Raw genomic sequence first — 27,418 nt, 5'->3', positions numbered from 1 at the left:
TTAGCCTGACTTCACCCTCCTTCTCAGTTGAGCTCACCCAACCTCCTGGCACAGAGCTGGAAAGCAGTTTCCCTGTCGGTCTCCCCCCCCCCTCCCTGTAAACCAGGGAAACGTGTGCTTCCTGAGAAAGTACAAACATGAAGTTCTCTGTGTGAGGGTGCAAGGGGGCCCCAGGGGCCGCCCTGCGAGTTCTTCCTTCCTTAGGGCTCTGCTCAAGCCATGCTCCAAGCCACTAAAACGCACCTCAGAATCCCAGTTGGGAGGAAGCCCCAGGCAGGCAGTGGGCTGAGCTTCTCTATCACCCCTTCCAGCTCAGCACCTGGCAAAGGCCACCTGTGACCCAGAGGACAACTGGGCGTCCAGAGAGAGATGGCTCCTGCTGTGTAACTGGAAACCTGTTTCCTGGAGTGAGTGAAGGGACTGGTTCCGGGGCCTCTTCCCTTTCCTGGCAGGGTGTGACTGAGGGGAGGCAGTTTCCGAAAGATGATTCTAGGCCCAGCTGCTGCTCTGGCCCTTTCTGTCGCTCTGAGCAGTTCAGGGCCAGGAGCACATGCCTGTCTGATGGTCCCAGTGTCCGGACAGTGATGTCAGCCTGGGACACATTTCAGGTCTCTGACTTCTGGGGCAGCCAGCCATTCACCCAGCTCTCCCAAGGTGTCCTGCTGTGGCACCACTGTATCCCTCACAACAAACTGGTCCCGGTCCCGTCCCGTTAGCCATCAAGCAGTCAGCGAGTGTGCAAGTGTGCACACCTACACACAGGTGGATACTGTTAGAGAAGAAGGTAGGCCATGGGCAACAGTCTTTCTGCTAAAAGCAGTTCAGTGGCCACAGTTATAACAACCAATCATATCCCCGCCTTTGCCTTTCCTGAGGAAGAAAAGACATCGAATTAGGGTGACAGGAAGGCCCACCCACTTTATAGGGTTGGGCGAAAAGAGAGGGACAGACGACTCAGGAGATGGAACTGGCAGGCTGGCACATTAACCTGCTCACTGTTGTTTTCAAATGTCACCCACATTCTTCTGACCCTGCACGGACCTCAGACTAGTGGTTTATATTTGTTATCAAATCGTGTGCTTTTCTTCTTGTCCCCATGGAAGAGACCCAGAGCTTGTCTAATGGGGCAGTCCTTGCATCAGAATCAGGAACCCAGCTGAATACCAGGGGTAGAGTGACAGATATGACGACGTCCAGGCTGGACACCAGCAAAAACAGCAACCATGTCCCTGCACCATTCTCAGCAGGACCAGCTGTTGCCCCCTCAGGAGTGGCCACAACCCACGACTGCTGCCCAGGCATCCTGGAAGCACATCCACATTCGGCCAGCAGGGGGTGCACCTGCACCAATTCCATTCCCTGGGCAGGGATGAGCTCCAAACAGGCCTTCAGTAAGATGGGATTTGAAACGTTGCTGCACAAGAGTTTTCGCTGTTTTTTCTCTTCTGCCCAATATTTCCACTACCAAACCCCACACGTGCAATGTGGTGGACCAGCCTATTCCTTGCAAACCACACCGGAGAGGCATTCAGATGGTATCACCTATCCGCCCACCCAGTGGTCTCCCCTCTCTCTAAACAGACTAAAAGCAGTTTCTTTACAAGCTACCACAAGGAGGTGCCCTTTCCACAGGGCACCCCACTTTTAAGCAGGGCAGCCATGATCTGCACCCGAACAACAGTTTAGATGTGCCAGGGCACCGTGAGTCCCTTGGTGTGCACATTCCTTCACGTTTAATCATGGCAGCCTCATCCTCTCTCTCCGCATGAGAGACAAGGAGGTTCAGAGAGGTAAGTGCTTCCCTCGGGGTCGGCCAGCCAGTGTGGGCAGAGCTGGACTTTAGACCAGGAAGGCGTGATTCTGGAGCCTGCTCTCTTGTCATCTGTCACTGCCTCGGGCTCATTTGTGTGGGGAGACAGAGGCACTCGAAGGCCACCGCTGAGCCTGAGAAAGAAGTAGCTCTCTGGCAATAACACACAACTTCACCAACTGGGGGCTCACTCTGGAGACAGGCCCAAGCCCAGGCGACCTTCCTTGACTAGAGTCGTGGTGCGCCTGCTCACTGCTCCAACTAACAGTGCTGGCCCAGCACCGCGGGCCCCATCCCGCCCGGGAGGAGGCAGCAGGCTCCCCACCTGGGAATCGCGGTGGGGTGGTAACTGTTCCCTCAAGGCCAGGGCTCAGGAGACAGGAGTTACTAGGAAAAGAAGGAAGCCAAGAGCGCAAGAAAAAGTGAGTCACCACCAGCTGGCTACACAGACGTTCCCTCACACCGTGAGGCTGAGGAAGTGTGCTGGGGAGAGGGGACGCTGATAAGCTAGGAACAGGGGAGCGGTCCGCAGTCTGAATCATGGGGAGCTCCTAACCTCCTGGCTCCACAGTAAACAGCTGGGCGGGGGCGGGGGTGGTAGGCAGGAGGGAAGCCCTGGTGCTTCTCAGCGGTGCACTGAGAAAGCATGTGCACCCACCAGCAGGACAGACTCCTCCAAAGGAGCTGGTGAGGGAAGGTAAGTCCCAGCCCATCTCCCCTCACGCGCCTCACTTTTCTCCTCTGCAATTTAGAACAACCAACAGTGGCATCCTTGAGGAGGCTCAACTACAACAAAAACAGGAGGAAAGTCAAAGATAAGGGTGGGAAGAGAAGAGGTTTCAGGTTCAGATTCTGGGTTTTCTTCAGGTTTGGATTAGTGATGAAAAGAGACATTCCAAGCCCCCTTCTGACTGTGAGATCATGAACACCACAGATGATGTCATCTAGGGGTTCTTAAGGTCAGGTCAGTGGATCTGTGACCCCTAAACTGGTAAAACTGTGTGCTCACATGGGGGGAGGTGTTGCTGTGGAGAGAGGGTCCAGAGCTTCCACAGCCACTGGGGTTTGAGACCCAAAACGGGAGAACCACATCCTAATGGAGGAAATGGAGACTCAAAGGGGCAGGGTAGCCAGAAGTAGCACAGGCTACACAGTTTTAGTGTAAGTATGTCCCATGCACATTTGGAAAATACTTACACTATAAGACAAAATCCCACCCAACTATTCACTGTTGATCTGAAATTCAAATTTGACAGGTGTTCTGAAATGTTTGCTGAATCTGGCAACCCTACTTCGAGGTCACAGAGTCGCAGTCCAGGCCAGACTCCAGCTCTCCCACTCCTGAGGCTGAGCTCCCTCCCCATGCAGGGCCATGAAGAGCCACAAACTACGGCAAAGAAAACAAACCCACCTCAAACCGGCCCTTCTGAAGCTGCTCCTTCGTGCACTGACATACACGCTAGGGAAGAAGGACCCCCCCCTGCCCCCCACGAGCTGTCAGGGGTCCTCCTCAAAGATGCCGGCACAAGGCCAGAACCAGGGGACAAAGCTGGGGTACACTGTGCTCCAGCATCTTCCTGGGCTTAGAACCTTCCAGAGCTGTTCTTGTTGCTCTGCACACAGGAGAAAGTTCTATGTCAGAGCAAACACCCCAAGCAAACAAAAAATAAAACCCCAGCAGATCTTTTAAGCTACGATCAGGACCACTGCAGAGTGAGAGGCAGGGAGAGGGCGCCTGACAACACCCACCGAGAATTCTCCCCGGAGGCTCTGAAAGTGAGCTGTGCTTATCGGTGGGCATTTCCGGGAGCTCACTCACTCCTAAGATAGGTCCTGGGTGTGATGATGTGAAAGCAGACACTTCCTAGTGCTCTGGATGCTGCACAGGAGCAAAGCTGCCCTCGGTGCAGCCAAGGACACGTCCCCAGATCGCCTCCCCCCGCCGCTGCCCTCACCAGTGTAACCGCAGTGCGTGGAGGAAGGCGGAGAGGCCCTCCATGATCAGGAGGATGGCCACGGTCAGGGTGGCAAAGGCGATGAAGATGAAGAACAGCGCCAGACTTCCTGCCAAACTCTTCACCTTCAGGCCCATGTGGATCACCATGGTCCAAAGCACCTCCGACAGCTCTGGGGACGGGAGAGATACGACCTCTGGTTTATTTTGGGGAGCAGCGCTGTGGGCCTGGCATTTTGCTCTGCTACCCCTCCCCTGGAGTGTTCCTTGCATTCTGGCTTCCCACGACCTGAGTGGGACCACTGTGCATTGCTAACCTGGGAAAGCGCTGATCCTCCCATCTGGACATCATTCTCTCTGGACTCTGGAGTCTGAATAATCCCAGAAACTTTTTGTAACTCCCACTCTCTTTAAGGCCCCACCTGAGAGAGTGCCCAGAGAAGGGGAAAGCCACCATTTTTGATCTGAGAGAAATACACTCACGTGCGTGGGCGAGGCTGAGGGCCCAGAGCCGCAGGTACGAGGCAGTGTTGGAGATGCAGCCCAGGCAGTACTCGATGGTGTGGATGGCCTGGTGCACCATCGTGTCTCCAAAGTCAAACTGCGGTGGGGAAGCCAGAGAGAAGACGTAAGGCTGGGGGATGTGTGGAGTCTGGGCTGTCCCACATGGCCCTTGGCGCTCCATGGGCCAGGAGCCCCCAGTGTTGAACTCCAGTGGTGACTTCAGCTATGCCGTCCCCTGAAATCCTGCCTGGCTTAGTCCCCAACGGGGACACCCCCATTTCCCTCAATACACTACATTTTAATGAACTACGTCTTCATGAGATTCTTCTCAACACATCTGTTTTTCTCTCCTGGCTAGTCTGTGAGCTTAAGTGGAGTGTCTGTGAAGTTGAGAGCGCTCGGAGAAAATGGTGTTCCGGACTTTAAGGACCTTCCCTAGCCCACTCCCACCTGCTGGTGTGTGAAGTCCCCAAGTGGGAACACCGCTGTGAATAATCCAGGGGAGCAGGAAGCCCCCCTGGCTCTCAGCTGTCAGGCCCTAAACCTCCAGTCACTTCACTTAATTAGCTTAACAAACAACTGCACTCAAGATAACGAACCTCCTTTGATTGTTGACTTCTGCAAAGATGACATGGAAATTTTAGCAAAAGTTTTACCAATTCCACCCAGCTGGTGTGGTTCAGTGATTGAGTGTGACCCATGAACTAGAGGTCATGGTTCGATTCCGGGGCAGGGCACATGCCCGGGCTGTGGGCTTGATCCGCAGTAAGGGGCCTGCAGGAGGCAGCCGATGGATGATTCTCTCTCATCATTGATGTTTCTCTCTCTCTCTCTCTCCTCCTCTCCCTTCCTCTCTCTGAAATCAATAAAAACATATTTAAAAAAAAAGTTTTACCAATTCCTACTTGGACAGTTGATTAAGACCAGATAGAATATCGTTTGGTTTTTGTTTCTGTTTTCATCACACTCCCTTTCTCCCTTTTCCTTCAACATCCAAAATCATTTCCAGGATAAAGGGGTGGGGCTGGAACAAGCTTCCAGGAGTTCACATGTAGGACGTTGCATGCTCCGGAGAAGCAAGCATTTTCAGGGGGAAGAACACAGATCCTCTGGAAGCACCCGGTGCATTGCGTGGCCTCCCACTCTCCCAGGTGGAGAAACCAACAGTCACTCTAGAACAGGAGGTCGCTCCATCCTGGGGCCTCTCCCCACAGCCCAGCCCAGAACTCTAGGAGCAGAGGGACTCCCCAGCCTTCCCTGCCCTGGGTCAGGGTCTACTTTTCACTAGTTTCTTTCAGGACGTACAGGACTCCACACCCAGAGTACACCAGAACTGCCCTGCAAACACATGAGGGCAGGGAGAGAGGGGGCTGGCCCCACCAAGATGCACTTCCAGGCCAAGTCTCATGTCTAACGGTGTCACTACTCGTCCCCCAGGAACCAAACCTGCCAATCAATCTTGACTGCCAATCTTCGCTAAGGGACTGGAACCTGTAGCTTTTACATTCTTAGCCTCTATTGGCCCTTCCTTTCTAACTCCCCCTGAAAATGCTTGCTTCTCCCAGGCCTCCCAATTTTTTCCTGACTCATAGCAGACTAGCTGGTCCCCATGCCTCTAGACTGTGCCCCCTCCCCAGTCCAGTATGTCCTCTAACATCTACACTTCAGCAATCACATTTGTTGTGTCACTTTCAGCTTTACCACCCCCTGATGGCCCCTTGTTGTCCAAACAATCTGTGGCTCATTTCTGCCAACCTCTAGTCTTACCTCTCATGAGTCCCCCAACTCCTGACTCTGAGCTTCAGCCAAGCTGAATACCCGTTTAATCCCTAAGCGTGATGGGCTTGCAGGCCTCTGTGTCTATGATAACTGTTCACACTGATGGTTCTGCATCTCCCTCTCCCTCCACAGTTATCTAAGCTTAGCAATAATTTCCTTAGGGAGCCCTCTCCTGGTCTCCTCTTCCCATTCCCACTCTGTTTTTCAGGTGCCCCTTTCTGTGTTCCCACAGCATCCTGGGCACACTATGATCACAGCATCTACCGCCCAGACTGTTTCCTCAGTTAGTTTGGGAACTCCTTGAAGGCAAGGACTGTGTTTTCCTTCTCTCAGTTCCTGTAGCATTGAACAGAGGCTTGACACGTGGAGGGTGAATGGATGGATGGATGGGTTGGATGAGCACACCTGGTGAGATGACACAGTAGGGAGAGGTGCCACTGACCCTTGCTGAATGGCTACAGTCTTCAAAGGTTTCCTAGACAATCACATGACCTGGCCCTGGTCTGCAACTGTACTGAGTGCCCCCCCCCCCCCCCGGGAGAGGGACCGCTGCTCCCACTGGGCTGGAGCAATGACCTGTATGCGGCAAACAGGTTTTCACAGCCAAGCAATATGGGAAAGTTCTAGGAGAAGTAGGCTGGATTTTTTAAGAATTCTGTTTTGTTTGAAATCTTTAGATAACTGTGACAGTTATCCAAATTTGTCTGTAGCAAACTAAACTGTGTATGTGTTTGATAAAGTGTTATGACTACTTAGGAAGCTATGAAAACCAGAACCCTTAGGGATCTGGGGGGCCAGAGACTAGGGCAGCTGAATTACAGTCCATCTTGTTTCAATGTTCAACTCCCGTGGGACATGGCTACAAATAAGGACTTTTCTGGCAATGACCATGGCATTTGGGTGCTCAGTTAGTATGACATTTAGAAAGAGCAGTGTTGTCGAGGAGATGTTACTGGGAGGGGCTGGCTCCTCACTAACATGGAACACACTCCCACATCCCTTCCAGGCGGCCCAGCCAGAGACTGCACAGGTGAGCGGTCCAGAGGAACACGCAGCTCCTGGGTGCCGCAGCCTCTCCGCCTTTAGGAAGGCTGAGCACTGTCTGTTTTTACACAACACAGCAAAGATTTTTCCCATTCCTATCAGCTGCCCCCTTACAGAGACCAGGAGAGCCAGGGAAGGGAAGGTCTTATGGGTCTAAGGATTTCAGAGAGAAATTTGGGGGGAAGATGCAAACAGTGCAGCATGGCCTTTAAAAACCCGATTCCAAACTTGTATATCGCTAAGTGAGTTCTTGCTGAGCCACAAGGCCTTCTCCAGATGCAGCCTGAACATGTCGCCAACTTTCTTTCTATTCCGTTACGATGCTCTGTGTGTGGCTAATATCGCAGACGGGTTGTTTTTTACTGGGATACATCTAAGAGGCAAAGCCTCCTTTTGAACGCTACTTCCCACCTGGGTCACACAGAGGTAGAGCTGACCCCAAGGTGAGGGCCCAGCAACTGTCACTTCAAGCACCATCAAGCTGATGAGGGCAGCAGGAAGAGGCTGGCTGCATCTCAGACAGGGAGGAAGGGGAAGCTTTACTCATAAGCACTCAGAGGACCAGGGAGGAAACAGCTACTCCCAGTGGCAGAGCGACCATACATAACATCACAGGAGAGGCAGGCAGAAGCCAATGGGATTTAACCCCCAAGGGGAGTCACTTCAAGAATGCCAATGTAGACATTACTTGTAGCTCCTTACAAAGCCATTCTCAGAGGTATTAGATCAGCGAAGTCAATGAAACAAAGACAGAGGTGGCCCACATGAGATGCAGTTAATGGAGATGAGCTTTTCAGAACACAGATTCACGGACTGGTTAGAAATGCCAGTGAGATGCAGGATACGCGGGTGTCATGTGTGGCCCCCGGATGCAGCAGGGTCAGCAAAGTGATCACAAGGACGGGAAGACAAGCCCCAGATAAACAGGAAGGCAAAGCAGCTTGTTTCTTACCGCTTCATCCTCGGTAGGCTTGAAAACACAAAGTTACACTTAGTGGGAAGCCGTGGCACACACAAGGTCAAGTCACGAGCACAAGACTACCATTGCTTCGTGGGGAGGACGGGTAATGTTAAGTGGGTCTAACATGTCGGAGGCAGCCTCCTCAGCATACAGGAAAGCAACATCAGCAGGATTCAGAGCAGTAAGACATATTTTTAAAAGGCACCCCAACCCCTTGCAATTTCTTTTTAAAAATGTTATACACATAGTGAAAGTGGTCAGTCAGACTAAAAAGTCCAGTCACCTGGGGTCCTCAACTCCTATTTGCTTTAAAAAGAATATAATGAATAGATGAGATCCAAAAGTTCAGAGGCTTTGTGCTATGAGTGGTTAGGCAAAGACTGTGAGTTTAAAAAACTGAGCTTGGCGGTGGTGGTGTAGGAAAAGTCTAGCTTAGCCTTCCATTTTTCACTCTCCCTATAAAAAGTAGGCATTTTTAAAAGGCTCAAATGAAACATCTGCAACAAGAGCACTTCGGTGGGACGGGACTTCCAAAGCATCAGGGGTTACAGTTCCAACTGGAAGCATCCTTGGAAGGCGCAAGGGATGCGGATGCCTGCGTGGGCTGTGTTCCTGGTAATAAGAGCTGGGAAGCTGGGGCCGACTCTGCCTCGGTGCCCAGGAGAGAGAGCAGTGGGTAATAGAGATCGGCATGCAACGCAGAAGTTAAGAAGTGGAACAACAGAAAAAACTGCTGCGGGCTCTGCCGGCAACACCTGGAGTTTACGGGGGCCCCTCGGAAAAAGCTGAGGTGCCCTGAGAGGTCCAGAAGGCAGGCTGATCATTAGGTTAGATTTTCATTTTTCAAGGAGAAGACTGGAGCGAAGCCACTTAGGGACACAGACTAGGGCTGACCCAAAGTGGAAGGAGAGGAAGCCCACACCGCTGGATCTTACCTCTTCTGCATCTTCTGAATGGGTGGAGAGCTGGTCATGCTGAATAATCTCAGCATCCTCCTCTGTCGGTCCGTTGCCCACCCTGATCCCACCAAAGTTGACAGTTCCCTACACACATGAACAGAAAGAGTAGAATTTGCCTGGGCTTTAATATGACATTTTGTGAGGTGGGGAAGGGCGATGGTTAGTACATACAAACCTCAGAAAAGTACATATTCTAACAACAAAAGCAAAACCAGCTGGTCAAACAGCTAAGTAAAAACAAACCACTGTTCCCACCCCAGCCACCACCGCCCTAGCCCCAGCCCCAACTGCATTTACCAACTCATCCTGATGGGAGGAAATATGCAGTTTTGCCTGCTGCACCCAGAGACACCAACCTTGCCTCGGTCAATGCTAATTAAGAATCCTGCTTGAATGGAAAAGCTTAATACGAACAGACTCTCACAGCAAGTGTAGCTCTATCTGCAAAGCTTTCAATGGCCTAAGTTTTCTTGAAACTGAACTAAAGAGTAGACTTTCTAAGAGGGAGGGGCACGGAATGACATGACGATTGTAACCTGGTCTGTCTGATAAGCTTTCAACAGGAGCCCCGAGAGTTCCAGCCACCTCTCCCAGAAATGTGCTAGTGCTGGCCTCTGCTCCGGAACTAAGGGAAGGGAAAGAAGCTTCATGTACGTCAGCTTCCTGCTAGAGAATACTGAGTTTACAAAAAGAAAGAGGCTCCTTTCCTTCCGTGGAGGACTCTGGAGTGAAAACAACTCTTTCCGGGCCTGTGGGCAGATGCTGATGGGTGTGGCTTCTCACTTCCCAGGCATAGTTTTTAGTAGGGTCTCCAGAACCTGAATTTCTTACGTCAACCTGATTTGGAAAAGCTTAGGTTTATTGAGGCAAAAGGACTCTGTGGCTACAAAAACTAGGCAGTACTGGGATTAAGTCTGACCGATATTAATTAGTGCTAACCTGCCACAGAGTGAAAGGAGCTGAAGAAACAGCCCCTGGCCCTGGCCGGTGTTGCTCAGTTGGTTGAGCCTAGTCCCACGCACCAAAAGGTCGCTGGTTCGATTCCCAATCCGGGCACATGTCTGGATTGCAGGCTCAATCCCCAGTAGAGGGCATGCTGGAGGCAGCTGATCAATGTTTCTCTTTCCCTCTCCCTCCCTCTCTAAAGCCAATAAAAACATATTTTTAAAAAAAGAAATAGCCCCTAGGCCCACTTCGTATGGTTTCTGTCTGGAGAACCAAACAAGGCAAGAGTTGGAAGATTGCTCTCCTGCAAAACAGCCTGGGCAAGCAGCACAAACAATGTGTAAGCAGGTTTGGACAACTGCTTGGAGGTCCCCACGCACACCTTCACCTGTTCTCAGTTACTGACCACCAGATCCCCCTGTGTGGACAAATGCTCTCTCTCCTAGCAGCGGTTCTCACGTGCTGGGTAGAGAACCATTGCATCAGAGTCACCTTACAAGCTGCACTTCAGTACACAGAGACTCTCAAATACTATTCCCAGAAAGTGCAAATTCAGTAGGTCTGGGGTGGAACCTAGGAAATCTATATTAAAAATATATACCCTCAAGTACAAACTGTATAATCATTTTGATTGTTTATCAAAACTGAAAATGCATGCACCCTTTGAGACTCAGCAATCCAATCCCACCCACTATTGGGAACTTGCGTGTGAAATTTTATCAAGGATGTTCCCTGAATTGCTACTTGTAATAGCAAAGAACTAGGAACAATGAACACATCCATTAGTAAGAAAGTGATCACATAATTTTAGCAGATTCAGTAGAATGACCTATGGAATGCTGGGCAACTATAAAAAAGAGTAAGAATAACTATGACACAATCTCCAAGATACACTAAATTTTTAATAACTTAATCAAGGGAAAAAATAGTGCTACAGTTTAAACACAATTCTGCTGTGTCTCAAAAAATATATGTACATCCACATATGCACTTATCTCAGAAGATAATAAACATACACAGAAAAAAATCTGGAGGTAAAATGCTGTTAATAATACCCTTAAGGAGGAGAAGGGTTCTGGGGACAGGCAGGCTTTCGCTTTCAGTATTATTTGCATTTTCTTCCCCCCCCCCCAAATTTTTATTGGAGCCAAACTGACAACATATGCCGGGGAGCAAGATCTCAAATGTTCCCTTATTTGCATTTTCTAACCAAGGTCACCTATTGCTTTAATTGTATTTTTTAATGTCAGTAGGGGATTCTCTGAGTCATAGGATTATAGACCATTTTTATTTTTTCTTCCACTTAACTGTTTTAATACCCTAAAAAATAGATGTCAAGTTCACCAGGTAATTCTGATATGAAGTCAGATTCAGGAACCACTGAGGCCCTGGGCACCTCCAGGTCACACAAGTATTAACCTGACAACCCTCAAAAGATGAACTGAAAGGGCAACGAAGGGCATGGGTGACAGGAGAGGACTCCTGGGATGGGCCCTAGGGTACAGGAGGCAGGCTTCAAGGCACCAAAGCAGAAGGCCAGTTCTGAAGCTTCCCCCCACTAGAGGATAGAGTGAGGGGCAGACAGGTTAAGCCTCCCAGCTAGACACTAGCGACTGTCCTTTGAGAACACAGGGTATGAGAGTTTTAGGAAGCGGGATGAGACACACACACACCAGCAGGAAAAAAAACAAAAACTAAACTGTGACACAGGCTTACAGGCAACCAAGAGGACACAGAACAGAACAAAAACAGATCTGTGTCATATCTTCAGCACTTGGGGTCAAGAATCCAGAGTCCTTGTTAGAGAGTTATCATCCTGATGCCTTTAGGCTGCTCTCCAGATGTGGGCTAAGAAGACCCTATGAATGTGGAGGTTTCTAGACTGGGGACTTTTAACTTGCATAGTATGAAAGAAGAGGATGCCAGATTTAAAAGCATCAAGATTGATGCATCAGAAGCACACCTTAAAAACATTAAGACTAGCAGAAAGAGAGCCCATAGAAAGAATGTAAATACATGGATAGTTTGTATTCTAAGGGTTTTTAATATTTTTTTCTTATAGGAAAAGAGAAAGTTCCTACTTGATAATAATTTAAGTAGCAATATTAAAATATCTTCTTATTCAAAATATCAGCCCTCTTAGACTAGTTCTAGAAGGATGATCATAGTTTTCAAAGTTTAAAGTGATCAGAAACACCTAATGAAGGAAATGGTTATCCATCTAAATATTTCATTTTCTTTTAAAGGAGTACGATGCTACTAGAACACAACAGTACATGAGTGATCACTACTGGTGAGACTTAAAAATCCGATAGATTCATTACATAGAATAGACTGTACTAGTTTAATATTAGGGCATTATAAGATTTTGGTTAAGTGATGTTTTTAAGGACAGATATTGAAATGCTTAACATTCAAATTGCTGATACTGAATTATAAGCTAGTATTGGAAGAAGGAAAGATCAAAACAGAGATGACTCTGGTCATTACCCCAGATGTACAAGACACACAAGACACACGGCAGAGCAGAGTTCTCACTGGAGCAGCTGAGGACATGAGGGTAGACATGTATAAGCTTCCAATGGAAGGAGACTAAGTCACAGCTAAAATGGGCCAAATGTCCAAGCATCTTTGGAAGCAGACCTTTAAGTGTCGGGAAATCAAGAATCACAGAGATGTTTTTGCTCGGGGCTGAAAAATCACTCAATACATGGTCACAAAATACAGACATGAAAGTGAATGGGTCCAAGAGCGCCATCTTGGATTAAGACGATGGGACCCGGAGAGGGTACAACAGCCACGCTGCTTCCATGACCATGACGGTGCTTACATATCTGAATAGAAACTTAGTAGACCAAGGGTAAAGATGATATCAGAATCTACTCATAAGAGGTGGAACTCTCTTCTATCATCTCAGTGAGTAACAAGAGCACACATGTCCCACACTCTCAATATAGTTAACAAGAATTCTGCTGCACTGTTTGCCAACTCTTTACACAAAATGTGATGGTTTGTTGGTTTAAATTCACTCACTGTTGCAGCCGCTGCTGCCTCTAGTCCCTGTTGGCTCGGGGTTGGGCTGACTGGGGCCTCCACAGGTTGCCCTTCCTGATAGTGAAGGGAAGAAAAGAGGAAGGGAGAAGAAAACAAAAGAGGGAGGGAGTGAAGGGGGAGACGAATGCAGGGGACATGGAAGGGTGAAGATGGTCAGAAAAGGGAGAAGGAGGGTCTTGTAACTCAGCTGCTCTCCAACAGGAATAATAATCTAACAGCCATATGAGAGTCATGCAAAAAGATCTTTTGGATTTTACCACAGCGTAATAAGTAAGCATTACTGCATAGCTAGACGTGAACATTTGGCAACTTAAGCGTGTGTGTGTGTGTGTGTGTGTGTGTGTATGTGTGTGTAGAATTCACATGCACACATACATTAAGTAAACACAAGTATGTATGCTGCTTTTTAAAAAGAAAAAACAACATGCTTCAAGCCAAATCTTTCCCCCGGATGTTTTGGTTGGTGAGAGCATCACGGTCTTATTTCAAAAGAAAATGTCTCAGTGTCAGCCCTGTGGTTGCCCAGGCAAACCACATGAGTGGGTTCACACGGCTGCAGCTCTTGCTGCTTTGTTGTGTCTGATGCTGCATCTAGACAGGCCCAGACCTGGATTTTGCTGAGCACAGCATGAGCAAAACATGACCAGGAAAGGTAAACACTTATGACTTATTCTCTATACCCGAGCTACTCAAAGCTGAATCCAGATGTCCAGGCAACAAAAACACTTTTTGATTTCAGCAGGTCCAGTGCTCATGCTGGGATATGACACAAATGCACTTAAAGAGTATATAGACTTATGCACAATTCATTAGATCCAATGAGGAATTATCTTGATCTTAAAAAAATATATAGTAACTTTCAGCAACAGAAATATACCCACCAAATGCTTCCTCCTCAAATACTGATGGCGAAGGACCAGAGGTTTAAACAGTAGCATCCATGGTACACACAGCAATGCGACCACAACTAGGAAACACTGAACTCCTTTCTGCAAAGAAGGACAAGGCACATCACATTAATCAAACATGCAGTTTCCAATTCCAGCACAAATTACCCCCCAAACAGTACTCTCTTACTGACTTGTGAACAATGCTATCCAGATTCTCAAAATAATTAGCAGATGTGGCAAAGCCCAGGAATTGTCCCATAGGACGAGTTATTATTCTATCCTTTCTGTTACAAAAATTATAGTAGACCCTCCCAAGTAAGGAGGACAGGCTGAATTTAGATCTGGATGCATGAATTGAAAACCAAATCCTACAGAAAGGGATTTAAGTTTTTTTTAGGGTAATAGAAACATCTAACTTCCTGACCTAGGATAACCACCTAAGACAGTCCACTTCTGGGCTGACGCACCTGCCCAGAATATAGCATTGAATTATGAATGTCCTCGTAGTTAAAGACGAACATGTTTATGAAATGGATCAGAAGGCTTGGTGCTTTCTCAGATGTAAAAGCATCATAAGCCGTCCACTTGTAAAAAATAAGGATAACCAAGTAGCCAAACAAAGAGGTCATGAAGATTATTTCAGGAATAAACCCAAAGTAGATATTCAGGGGCTTCTTGAAATAGCTAAAAAGGAAGAGAGAAAAAAAAACGTGAGAAGTGAACAGACCCAGGGCCACCCCTACACCAAGTGGAGCCCTCACTAAATTTTCTCCTACGGCTCCCTCAATTGTGTCTTTATTACTTTAAGAAGCAAGAGCCAGAAGCACTGGAGGCAACAGAGACAAACAGGATTAACGCTGACTTCCAAACTTTTGGACCTTGAACAGTTCCAGTACCATCCTCTCCATTCTCCCATGAGAGAGAGATTGGAAAATCTAGTACATTCCAAGACACAGTTCAAAATTTCATGCGAGTTACACATCAAGAAAAAATAATAATTCACTCATTTTGATGAAAATTACACTAGGTTCTCTCAAAGATCTTCACTGCAATTGTAAATTTTTAAGGGACTAATATTAAGTAAGCCCCATTTCTTAAAAGCACTTTTTTTTTTTTAAACACAGAACAGGGTTCTGAGTTACTAATCCCTCCCCAAAAATGCCATGAATTTCTTAGGCAAAAGCATTACCTAAACTAGGCACATTCTTATGACAGAAACAGAGCGACTCACATATGGTTGAAAAGGCTCAGACCTACTCCAAACATCATGTGGATGATACCAAGGATAACGGACATCTTCATCTTAAAGGAGTTGAGGAAGGTCAGTTTATTAGTAGCAATGTTCCAAATCTGTCACAACCCAAGGAAACAAAAGGATATTACAAAGAGTGCTCCAATGGAAAAATAGTCACCCATTTAAAAAATAGGGTTGTTTTTTAATTATGGAAAATTCTAAACACATTCTTAAGTAGAGAGAATAGTATAACAGACAACTCCCACATGGACATCACATCATATTTTCAACAATTATTATTCACCTATGCACTCTTGGTCAATCTGGCTCCATCATACCCCCAACCCACTCCCCACCTCCATATTATTCTGAAGCAAAATCCAGGTACCATATAATTTTACTGTAAATATTTCAGTGCAGATCTCTAAAAAGGATTCATTTTAAGAACATGACCACAATACTATTGTCACACCCTAAAACAGTAACAATGATTCCTTAATATCATGAAATATATAGTCAGCATTCAAACTTCCCTGGATTGTGTCCAAATACTTTTTGATAACTTATTTATTCAAAGTAAGGTCCAGACAAGGCCTATACACCGTGACTGTTGATATAGCATTAAAGTCTTAATCTACAGGTTTTCCCTCCAGCTCTCATTTTTTATTCCTTACAAAATATTTGTTGAAGAAATTGGGTCAGTTACCCGGTTATGTGTAGATGTTTCCACAATCTTGTGTTTTACTGATCATGTCCCTGCGGTGCTGTCGGTCCATCTACCTTTTTTTTTTTTTTTTTTAAAGAAGCTTTATTTGTTTATTTTTAAATATATTTTTATGATTTCAGAGAAGAAGGGAGAGGGAGAGAGAAACCATCAATGATGAGAGAGAATTATTGATCAGCCTGCACTCCCCCTACTGGGGATCGAGCCCGCAACCCAGGCATGTGCCCTTGACTGGAATCAACCGGGCCCATTTAGTCCCCAGGCGGACACTCTATCCACTGAGCCAAACTGGCTAGGGCAGTCCATCTACTTTTAAAATATGAATTGCCTTAAGCTTTATCCCCTAAGGCCTGGATGTCTGTAATACTTTCCTGACAGTTCTGCTGCCAGATAACATGGCCATCAGATAACATTTCCTAAATTGTGACTCTGACGCAGTCATTTCCCTGAGCCGAAACCTCCCCCTGAATCCCCACCATCATCTCTAGGCTAAAGTGCAAAATCTGTAGCCTGACAAGCAGGATCTTCTACCATCTAGCCTGGCATCATTTTTTTCTGAACTGGCCTCTTCGTGAAGCTGATTCTCAGTGACCTCTAACCTGAAAAGTTGTGACTCGTTCTCTCTCCAGCCCCAATCTCACCTGAAATTCAGCTCTACAACTCCAGCTGCCTGACAGACATTTTTCTGAGTGTCCCCCACAGTCACTTCAAACCCAATATCTACCCTGTAAGTATCCAATGGAATATCTACAAAAAAATTTTTGTAACTACAGAAACTATATAAATGTGAAGAAATATTATTAGACTCTAAACTACTTGAGGGGAGGAATTATGTCTTAAAGCTCTGTGTTTCCCCCGGAAGGCACTATGCCTTGCAGACAATAGAGATTCATAAACATTTGTTAAATGCATATGTAACATGCTATTAAACTTCTCCAAGCCTGTTTCCTTATCTGTATAATAGAGATAGCATCATCTACCCGATAAATTAAGGATAAATCAGATATGCTGAGGGCTCAGGACATATTTCTGGCTCATAGTAAGCATTTCAGTAACATTAACTTCTCTAATAATTAAAATAATCAACTCTGTATCTCCCCACTTTTTTTTTTTTTTTGCAAACACTTCTCCTCACCTAACAATCTAAAGTATTTTTAAAGGAAGATTATTTCCCATTTTATTTTATTATTATTATTAATCCTCATCTGAAAATATTTCTCCATTGAATTTTAAAAAAATATGCGTGTGTGTGTATATAAAATATTATATTATATATATAATATTTATTGGTTATATATATATTGATTTAAATATATCTTTGTTGATTTCAGAGAGGAAGGGAGAGGGAGAGATAGAAACATCAATGATGAGAGAGAATCATGGATCGGCTGCCTCCAGCACCCCCCACCCCACTAGGGATCAAACCCGCAACCCGGGCATGTGCCCTTGACCGGAATTGAACCTGGGACCCTTCAGTCTGCAGGCTGACGCTCTATCCACTGAGACAAACCAGGCAGGGCTCCATTGATTTTTAGGGAGAGTAAAAGAGAGAGGGGAAGGCAGAGAGAAACATGGATGTAAGAGAAACACATCGATTGGTTGCCTCCTACAGAAGCCCTGACCAGGGCCTGCCTGGGTTGGGGAGGAGCCTGCAACCAAGGTATGTGCCCTTTACTGGAATTGAACCCTTTGGTCTGCAGGCCAGTTGCTCTAGCCACTCAGCCAAACAAGGTAGGAACAATTTATTTCCCATTTTAATAAGAAACCTTAATCTCTCTGGGCCATAATGTTTCCCACCTGAAATTTTATAATCATTACTGTCTAACATTTATTCTTCAGTTCCTCTACCCCCTTTCTTAGGCACACAAAACAAAAGATTTAATCACACTTATTTGCCTAAGTATTTGAAAAAATAATTAAATTCTGGGATAAGTTCTTATAGTATGTAAAGATAAGAATAGAAGTTGAAACCCAGAGGAAGAGCTATTTCTGTTCTGTGAAAAAGACAAACAAATTAAGTTAAATAAATTAAACTGGGAAGAAGTCTTGAAAATCAATCTTCCCAGAGTAAATATTACTAACCACCTCTGAAATTAGCAATGCAGGAAAAATTATTTTGGCTTCCCAAGGCACTTGGGTCTTTTATGGCTTTGAAGTACACTGAACAGATAAACCAAGGTTTTCCAAAAATATATATGTCAACTAAAAACCAAATAACTATTTATCTTCACTTTATTCTCTCACTTTAGGGTCACAATTTAACATTTTAGTGTTAGACATATAGGAAAGAAGTGCTCTTACTGGATCGATGCCAAAAGGGTATGGTCCACCAAAAACTCCAGGGACAGCTGGGTCCAACTGGAGCACAGGGTTCCCCCGAAGCGTCTCCTCCCTGAATTAGGAGGAAAGTTGCATTTATTTTTTTATCAACAGAAACTGACCCCAAACTATCTCTTCAATAAAAAGAATAGGGATGAGCATCTGAGATGAGAGGGGATCAGAGATAACAACAACAACAAACTTAAACACATACACACAACCAGGTAGGGAATTTGGAGAATCTGCTTTTAATGTATAAAAGAACCAATGTGCCTATTTTAGCCTCAGCTCCTTGATACTGCTGAGCAAACCACAAAGTTTGTGGAGGATAAATAAGAGGAGACGCTGCATTCTTCTGAAACAGAGACGTCGCCAACCAGCTCCTGAAGAAGTGTTAGTTTACCACCTGTCTGGAAAATCAGAGGTGAATATGAAAGGAATAAGCTTTGACTTTTAGCTTCTTTTGCAACTTACGTCCAATTAGATATGAACATTGGCCGTACGCTCCAGGACGATCCAAAGATATTGAGAGACTTGGAAAAGCAATCATTGTAGATGAGGCCAGTGTAGATGGAGAACACACCCATCAACAGAATAATGTACCGTCCGCTGAACACAGTGCTAAACATCTGGGAACCAGAAGAAAGAAGTCAATGAAATGTACTTGCTGTAGCTCATGTTGGGACAATGTTGTTTAGAAAACACTACACCCTTCCCTTCATACTACTTAACCCCATCCTGGGTCAGAGAGCTTGAAGTAAAGATCAAAATACAATGCAAATAAGAAATTTACTTTCACAGTATGTGGTTCTTTAAGTGTTAAAATGAATATAATGTCTCTATAAATCTCTATAAATTCATGACAGAAGACTTCCAGATCATAATTTTCATAATGAATACTTGAGGAATTATAAAATTTCAGTCTACTGCAAGATATAACTTAAACATTACCTCATTCTCATTCTTCTGGGAGAGGATCCGGCTCTCCCTTAACACCATCCATACAGCAAACAGGGTCATCAAAATGCCATGGCCAAAGTCCCCAAACATCACAGCAAATAGGAAAGGGAAAGTGATGATGGTATATGGAGCTATAAAGAAACCAAAGGATGTCAGATGGGTACCAGACTTACTGGGATGATCACTTTGTAAGGTGTATAAATGTCTAATCACTATGTTGTGCACCTGAAACTAATATGGTGATGTTTGTCAACTGTAACAAAAACTTAATTAATAAAAAAAAAAACAAGGGGGAGAGAATGGGCGATATCTATAATACTATCAACAATAAAAAATATCCTATATAATAAAAGCCTAATATGCTAAGTGTCCGGTCATCCATTCAACCAATCAAAGCATAATATGCTAATGATATGTTAAGGCAGCTCAACCACTCACTATGACATGCACTGACCACCAGGGGGCAGACAGTTGATGGTCGACCAGTTGCTATGCTGCACACTGACCACCAGGGGGCAGATGCTCAATGCAGGAATGCCCTCTGGTGGACAGGGCGCTCCCATGGGGGAAGTGCTGCTCAGCCAGAAGCCAGGCTCATGGCTGGCCAGCGCAGTGGTGGTGGCAGCGCTAAGGATGTCTGAATGACAGCTTAGGCCTGCTCCCCTAAGCTGTCAGTCGGACATCCCTGAGGGCTCCCAGACTCCGAGAGGGCGTAGGCCACGTTGAGGGACACCCCCCACCCCCGCAGTGCATGAATTTTGTGCACTGGGCCTCTAGTATTAAAATAAAGCAAAGAGGGGCAGAATGGGGACATCTGTAATAGTGTCAACAATAAAAATAAAAAAATTTTTAATTAAAAAAAAAAAAAGGAGGAAAAAGACAAAGCACAGAAAACTGTAACAACTCCCAACCCATCACATTCCTCTCTGTAAGCTAAGGTCAATATAAGGTGACTTTGCACTCCCAGAGAAAATCTTCCCTGGCCCTGTGCACCTCACCAAGTAGCTCTGATAACATCTGAGCTACAGCTAGAGTTTGAAACAAAGAACACAGGAAGTGAAAGCTTTGCCTCTAGCATTGGCAACAATGTGGTTTGTTCTCTAATTCCTTTTTTCTTATCCCTGGGACACTGCTCCTGGAGCAGGCAGCTTTCTTCTCTGTGCAGCAACCATTTCCCAGCTGAATAAAGCTACTGGGTGAGCAGGAGAAAGCCCAGCACCCGGGGCAAAGCAGGTCCGGAAGAAGGCTCCAGCTGAAAATGAATTCTGACTCTTGACTTAATAATTAACTCTCCAAACAGAGGAGAAATCTGCTTTGTGCCTAACATGGTCAATAATTGCTATATTTTCTCTAACCTGGAACAGGGAAGCCATTTTAAAATGTCAGATATCTTGGGGAAAAAACTTTTGCTTAAAGCAGTTCCTACAAATGGTGTGCTAGAGAAAGCCAGGTGTTTTATATCTGTAAAACATATACACAGAAAAATCCAATCCACAGAGCTCATGCCTATAAAACCACTTCTTTTTTTAATATGTAAGGTTTTTCTCCTTTTGATGGGAACTTGAATGAGGTAATTTTTATAATTCAAATCAACACTAATAAAAGAGAAAAATGGTAATTGGCGTACGAGCTACCCTTTTCATTGGCTAATCAGGGCTATATGCAAATTAACTGCCAACTGAGATGGCAGTTAACTGCCAACAAGATGGCGGTTAATTTGCATATGTAGGCACAATGCAGGGAGGCCAAAGGGAAAGCAGGAAGAAGCCCCCTGCCACTGACAGTGATCAGAAACCCAGCGGGGAGCTAAGAGGGCCGCCTTTGCCCTGCCCCCCAGCCATGATCGGAGAATCAGGTGCCTTTTCCGCCCTGGCCAGTGATAGCAGGAAGTAGGGGTGGAGCCAGTGATGGGAGCTGGGCACGGTCGAAGCTGGCAGTCCCGGGAGCTAGGGGTCCCTTGCCTGGGCCTAAAGCGAAGCCCACGATCGTGGGGCCGCTGCAGCTGCGGGTCCCCGCTGCCCGGGCCGAACGCCTAGGCCAGAGGCATCAGGCCTGGGCAAGGGGCCGATCCTGCGATTGGAGGGTGATGGGGGTCAACGCCTGAGGGCTCCCAGTATGTGAGAGGGGGCAGGCTGGGCTGAGGGACACTCCCCCCCCACACACACCCAGTGCACGGGGATCAGCGGAGCCGCGAGGCCTCCCGGCACCGGCATCAGTGTGACAGGGGGCAGTGCCCAAACCCCCTGAACCCCCTGATCGCCCTGCGGCTCTGTGTGTGACAGGGGGCGGGGCCACAACCTCCCTATCCGCCCTGCTCTGTTCGGGACAGGGGAAGGCGCCCCAACCCTCTGATCAGACCTGCTCTGTGCCTGATAGGGGGGAGCTCCCCAACCCCCTGATCACTCTGCGGCTCTGTGTGTGACAGGGTGCAGTGCCCCAACCCCCTGATCGGCCCTGCTCTGTGTGTGACAGGGTGTGGTGCCCCAACCCCCTCCCCCCCCCCCCCGACCCCCCAACGGGTCCTGCTCTGTGTGTGACGGGGTAGAGCCATAACCTCCCCTTCGGCCCTGCCCTGAGTGTGAGAGTGGTGGCGCCCCAACCCCTCTGATGGGCTCTGCTCTGTGAGTGACAGGGGCCAGCGCCCCAACCCCCTGATTGGCCCTGCTCTGTGCGTGACGGGGTTGCGCCGCAACCTCCCCATCGACCCTGCCTTGAGTGTGACAGGGGGCGGTGCCCCAACCCCCCAATCGGCCCTACCCTGAGAGTGACTGAGGGTGGCATCGCAACCTCCTGATCCTCCCTGCTCTGTGCATGACATGGGGCGGTGCCCCAACTCCCCAAATGGCCCTGCTCTGAGCCCGACCAGGGGCTGCACCTAGGGATTGGGCCTGCCCTCTGCCACCCGGCAGCAGGTCTAAGCCAGCAGGTCGTTATCTCCCGAGGGGTCCCAGACTGGGAGAGGGCACAGGCCGGGCTGAGGGACCCCCCCTCCCTCCCCGAGTGCACAAATTTTTGTGCACCGGGCCTCTAGTTTTAATAATAAAAATTATGAAAATTTTACACAGTCAAATTTTGCTTCATAATCAACGAAGTTCTCCAAATAACCTGTTCTATAAAAAACAGAGAACAGGAGTTAAATGGGCACCTCTTCACAGGAGTTACACTCGTGCTGAGGTCTTGACATCTTTCGTTTTAAGCCAGTTGTTAACAGCATTTAAAGTGAGGCATTAATATAAGCATAACCAATGGACATAAGACACTGGGTGATAGGGGAGGCTAGGGGACTGTCTAGGGCGGGGGGATAAAATGGATATATATGTAATACCCTTTGTAATACTTTAAGCAATAAAAAAAAAATAAATAAAATAAAATAAAGTGAGGCATTAAAAGATAAAACAAACAGCCAGGCTGGCGTGGCTCTGCGGTTGAGCGTAGACCTATGAACCAGGAAGTCATGGTTCGATTCCTGGTCAGGGCACATGCCCATGAGTTGTGGGCTTGATCCCCAGTGTGAGGTGTGCAGGAGGCAGCCAATCGATGATTCTCTCTCATCACTGATGTTTCTCTCTCTCTCTCCCCATCTCTGAAATAAAAAAATATATATATTTAAAAGTATATATATGACAAGCAAAAAATAAAACCTCTGGAGGGAAACGATGCAAGCTTTTTTTACCTGGATTTATCTCTCGGTAAGTTCCAATTCCATAAGCATCTACTATGTTCTGAAAGCCATATGTGAACTTGTTCGTTTTGTTATAGGTTGGGGGAGTCTGGTTTGTCTGCATCCTGTTCAAAATGGAGGGCACGGTGGACCCACTGTGCTCCTGGCAAACATTAAGCACATATATCAAATTAGGTCATGCTCCTAAATGTGGTGATCTTACACAGGCATGCATATTATCAAAACCCATCCACCTGTATGCATAAAATGTGTGTATTTTATTTTATGTAAATTGTATCTCAATCTTCCCCAGTCTTTGGGGAAACTGAAACTAGGTATAAAATTTACAATGAAAGATTTAAATTAAGTCTTGGGAAGAAAATCCTTACTGTAAAAAAAACATTTAATTCTAAAATGTGTAACCAAAGTAACCATGGAACCTCTTTCTCTGGAGACATCCTCACCTGCCTTCCTAGGACTATCATTGTTCTCTCCTCTGTTTATGGAGGAAGCAACGTACATTCTCTGACTTTCCTCCCTCACCACCTGCTCTAAACTCCTGAATCCTTGCGGTCTAGCTGAGCACGCTTATTCAAAGTGGCTGCTGGTCACCAGATCCAAAGGTCTTTTCTCCCATGTGCAAGCCCCTGACTCTTTCTGGGTGAAACCTCGATTCCACAGGAGTCCCCTCCTGCTCACTAACCACGCTTTTTATGTCTTTGCTGGCTTTTCCTCCTCTGACTATCCCCAAACAGTGCAGGGCCCCCAAGGTCCTGTCTTTAGCTTCCTTACTTTCCTTCTTTGAGGTCTCACTCCCTTCCAGTCTCATGAATCCACACCTTTCATTGTGCCTTTTCTATCAAGAACCTCTCCTACTACCTGCTTGACATTTCCATGTGGACTTCTGTCCAGCCTCTCGATGTGATTGAAACTGAACTTACCATTTTCCCCCTAAGTTTCTCTTGCTGAGCTTTTACTTCCATTAATGGAACCATTATCCTACCAGGCACCCAGCTTTGATGCCTCAGAAACATTTATGTTTATTTCTTCTTGAACTGCTCCCACACGTTGCTAAAAACCAAGTTTACCTAATTGGTTCTTCCTTCAGAATGTCTCACAAATTCATCATTATTTTCTTTTCCTATTGTCAGTTCTTACCTCAGGGGCCCTTACAGTTTACTTCTCTGTGTTTAACATAACTTCCTAATTGACCCCCACCTGTAGACTCTCTACTCCCCAATCCAACCAAGATACTATCAATAGGTTATTCCTTTAAAACTGCTTTGGTCATGTCCTTTCACTGCTAAATAACTTCTACAGCCTCTCCATTCCTTTTGAAATAGAATTTAAAAAGTAATCTGGTATTTTAAAACCTTTCTCAATTAGGTTCTACCTAATTACGTTCACATCCTAGTATTTCAGTTTGCCCATTATAATCCCGTTTTTGCCCAACCATGAATGTCGTACTGTACTTCCTGCCTTTGTCCATATTTTCTTCTCATCATTGTAAATCGACATCTCGCCCATTCTTCAAAGCCCCAGTGCCACCTTCTTGAAGCTTTTGTTCAATCATCTTAGTTGCATATACCACTCTGAGTACAGACTGTCTTCTGTACAGTCTGACTGTATGTTTGCCTGTCAGCCTCTCCAAGGAAATTGTAAGGTAGTTGAGGGCTTATTTTTTACTAGTACATCTCTAACTAGATCAGCGCTTTGAACAGAGCAGTACTTCTAACTACTAAGTGAGTCTGCCAGGGTCATACTACAGGTTATACTAATGGACCGAGAATGTGGATTAGGAAATTGACATTGTGGTCATGAGCTACCCTGAAGAATCATGGATACATGATTAAGTTATTTAGCCTTTTTTTTGAAAAGTACAATTTCCACATTTGGGAAAAAAGGACATATATGCAATATGCATTGTCAGGACACAAGATATGTATATTGAAGAACTCTGAAAGTAAAAATGCCATAAAAATGTGGATAGTTAATGTTACTGTTGATGGGAACCTCTTTTCTTAGCTATAGGCTGCACTGCTTGCTGTGGGGGACTCACCGTGCCCCTTCTGAGTGCAAACTGGATGGAGTCAAGTTCAGTGACAGGGCACCAGACCTCTGCAATCAGACACTTCTGGGTCACGTCTATGTTGCACAGGTTCAGGGTGTGGTAGATGGCCTTCATCTTCCGCACTTTGATGAACCAGACACGGATGTTCTTAGCAGCAGCCTGCAGAACCCTCTGGCGGTGATCCTCCGTTTGATTCAAAACCTTTGAGAGAGAAAGGAACATGGGAGGGATCCTTCTAACACCAGTCTTAAGTCTCAGGATATGAATGGCAAAAGGCACAACTTTCTGAGAAGGGTTGCTGGGAATCTGTTCTGTTTTTGTTTTGTTTTTCTTCCTTTGATTAGAATGACTTTTTTTAAAATATATTTTATTGATTTTTTACAGAGAGGAAGGGAGAGGAATAGAGAGTTAGAAACATCGATGAGAGAGGAACATCGATCAGCTGCCTCCTTGCACACCCGCTACTGGAGATGTGCCTGCAACCAAGGTACATGCCCTTGACCAGAATCGAACCTGGGACCCTTCAGTCCCCAAGCCGACGCTCTATCCAGTGAGCCACACCGGCTCGGGCTAGAATGACTTTTTTTTTAGGGGTCAAATTACAAGAAATTAGAGTTCTAGTTATTAACATTCGTTTTTATTTAGCTCCAAGCTCAAAAGAAGCCTGATAAAATGGTTTCTACCTTTACACTATACCTTTAATCTTACCACCAAATCTATGGCACAACAATGTAGGTCATTGGCTTTTACTTGGCCCATTAAAGAGTGGTGACTTTCCAGGTGGAGCCTGTAACTCAGACTCAAAGAAGTCAGCATCACAGGTCCAGGCATTGACAAAGCAACAGATCCACACTGAAGAAGAGCAAGCTGCCGAATCCCCTGAACGTAAGCCAGCAGCAGGGAATGATGGGAAAGAGGCATTGCTGAACACCACTGTCTGCCTATGCCAAGGGAGACCCCATAACCGGAGACAGGAGACTGGGGTCAGGAGGATCCAGAACCTTTAGAGGGAAGTTAGCCTGCCACATACCACTGTCATCACGGGACAGATAAGGCTTTATGTTCCTGTGAGGCTGGAGGAGTGGAGTGGGGGTGAGGGGCTGTTTCAGTGCTGATTCTCTAGAAACCAGGACAGAGTTCCTCAGAAGAATCACATTTGCCAAGACGACAGTGTGAGAATGGGGCAGGGACACTTTACAGTTACTGCCGTATTTACCAGCAAATATTTAAGATTTTAATAGCAGAAAAGAGGCTAAGCCAAAATTGGACAAGCAACCCGCCACTAACATTTCTGCATGAAAATCTATCTTAAATCTCTACATTATTTTGAAGAGGAAAAAGCTATATACTAATCATTTTAGCACAAGTGTCCATCATAGTCCTTCAAGCCAGTTCAGAAAAAAAGTAGTAACTACTTCTTGACAAACTTTCTTGAGCAGTAGAATGTGACTTACATAGAGAGGTTTTAAAAAAAGCTGGCCTTGCTGGTGGCTCAATAGTTAGATTATCGGCCGTGGTACCAAAGGGTCTCAGGTTTAATTCTCAGTCAAGGGCATGTACCTAGGTTGCAGGTTTGATCCCCAGCCCCAGTTGATGTGTCTCTCACATATTTCTCTCTCCTTCTCCCGTTTTCTCTCCCTCCCTCTCTCCCTTCCACTCTCTAAAAATTAATGGGGAAAAAATATCCTTGGTTAACTCCTAAATCACTTGAGAATAAAGGAACAAAACTACTTTTTCTCCTTCTGGCTGTTGACAATTTCACAATTACTATTACAACTTCTGGGAAGCAATGTTCTATTTGCTTTTTTCTTTCCCTATCTCCCACCCCCCCTGGTATTCAATTTTAAAGTTTCAGTTCAGTTCATGTGGGTTGCACCTGCTCTTTAAAATCTACCCATAATCCTGGGAGGGGATAAGACAGTCCTAGAACCCAGAACATACTAATATGTCCTATGGTCCACCAGCAGTTTGGGTTAAACAGATAGTAATATCTCAAAGGAACTGGAAATAGGTCAAGTCGGTGGGTCACATACAATGGGGGTTAGAGGGAAAGATGAAGTTGAAATGGGAATTACAACATATCTCTGACAATTTTGCCACTGGAAAGAAATGCCTTTGGGATTGGCATGTTTATTAATGTTTCAAGGGGCACTCATCACATTCTTTCAACAGGAAACAACACTCCAGCTGGCCACCCTTTTCCTTCCATGTACTCATAAATCACACACACTGTGATTTTGGGAAAATCCAATGCAGTCTCTTCCTGGGTACAAGGGTTACACCAGGACACTTTGGCTAGACTGTGTGGTTGATATCCAGGTGACCAGAGGGATACACACCAAGCGGTTGAGAGTGGCTGCCTCTAGAGGTAGAGAGTGTGTGGGGGACAGGGCGGAACTGACTTTGTATATACTTCTGTATTATTTGATTTTTTTTTTCTTAACTAAGCATACTTTTGACTCATGATGAGGAGAAATGAATACTCTAAGCAACAGCGATTTCGGATGCATAGCATTCCTGTCTCCTTTGAGAATGATTAATGCTTTTTT

At 46.0% G+C, this 27,418-nt stretch overlaps 1 protein-coding gene across 4 annotated transcripts in view; it reads right to left on the bottom strand.

Moving 5' to 3' along the window:
• ATP6V0A1 (ATPase H+ transporting V0 subunit a1) overlaps positions 1-27,418 on the bottom strand; it is a 54,896-nt gene that overhangs the window by 3,234 nt on the left and 24,244 nt on the right. For 2 of the 4 annotated variants that reach the window (XM_059670189.1, XM_059670192.1), the window contains exons 10-21: positions 24,858-25,070; positions 22,811-22,961; positions 19,129-19,268; positions 18,652-18,806; positions 18,160-18,250; positions 15,132-15,250; positions 14,368-14,584; positions 13,892-13,999; positions 8,988-9,095; positions 8,044-8,061; positions 4,248-4,365; positions 3,766-3,937 (exon numbers count right to left, since the gene is read on the bottom strand). In XM_059670189.1, coding sequence (XP_059526172.1) covers positions 3,766-3,937; positions 4,248-4,365; positions 8,044-8,061; positions 8,988-9,095; positions 13,892-13,999; positions 14,368-14,584; positions 15,132-15,250; positions 18,160-18,250; positions 18,652-18,806; positions 19,129-19,268; positions 22,811-22,961; positions 24,858-25,070 — 1,610 coding nt within the window. The remainder of the gene's footprint in view (positions 1-3,765; positions 3,938-4,247; positions 4,366-8,043; positions 8,062-8,987; positions 9,096-13,891; positions 14,000-14,367; positions 14,585-15,131; positions 15,251-18,159; positions 18,251-18,651; positions 18,807-19,128; positions 19,269-22,810; positions 22,962-24,857; positions 25,071-27,418) is intronic. The other 2 variants (XM_059670190.1, XM_059670193.1) reach the window with 1 other exon arrangement.

This window comes from Myotis daubentonii, chromosome 16 (assembly GCF_963259705.1).
Source record: "Myotis daubentonii chromosome 16, mMyoDau2.1, whole genome shotgun sequence".
NCBI lineage: Eukaryota > Metazoa > Chordata > Mammalia > Chiroptera > Vespertilionidae > Myotis > Myotis daubentonii.
The sequence above is the reverse complement of the archived record's forward strand: the minus strand, read 5'-3'. Positions and strand labels throughout refer to the sequence as shown.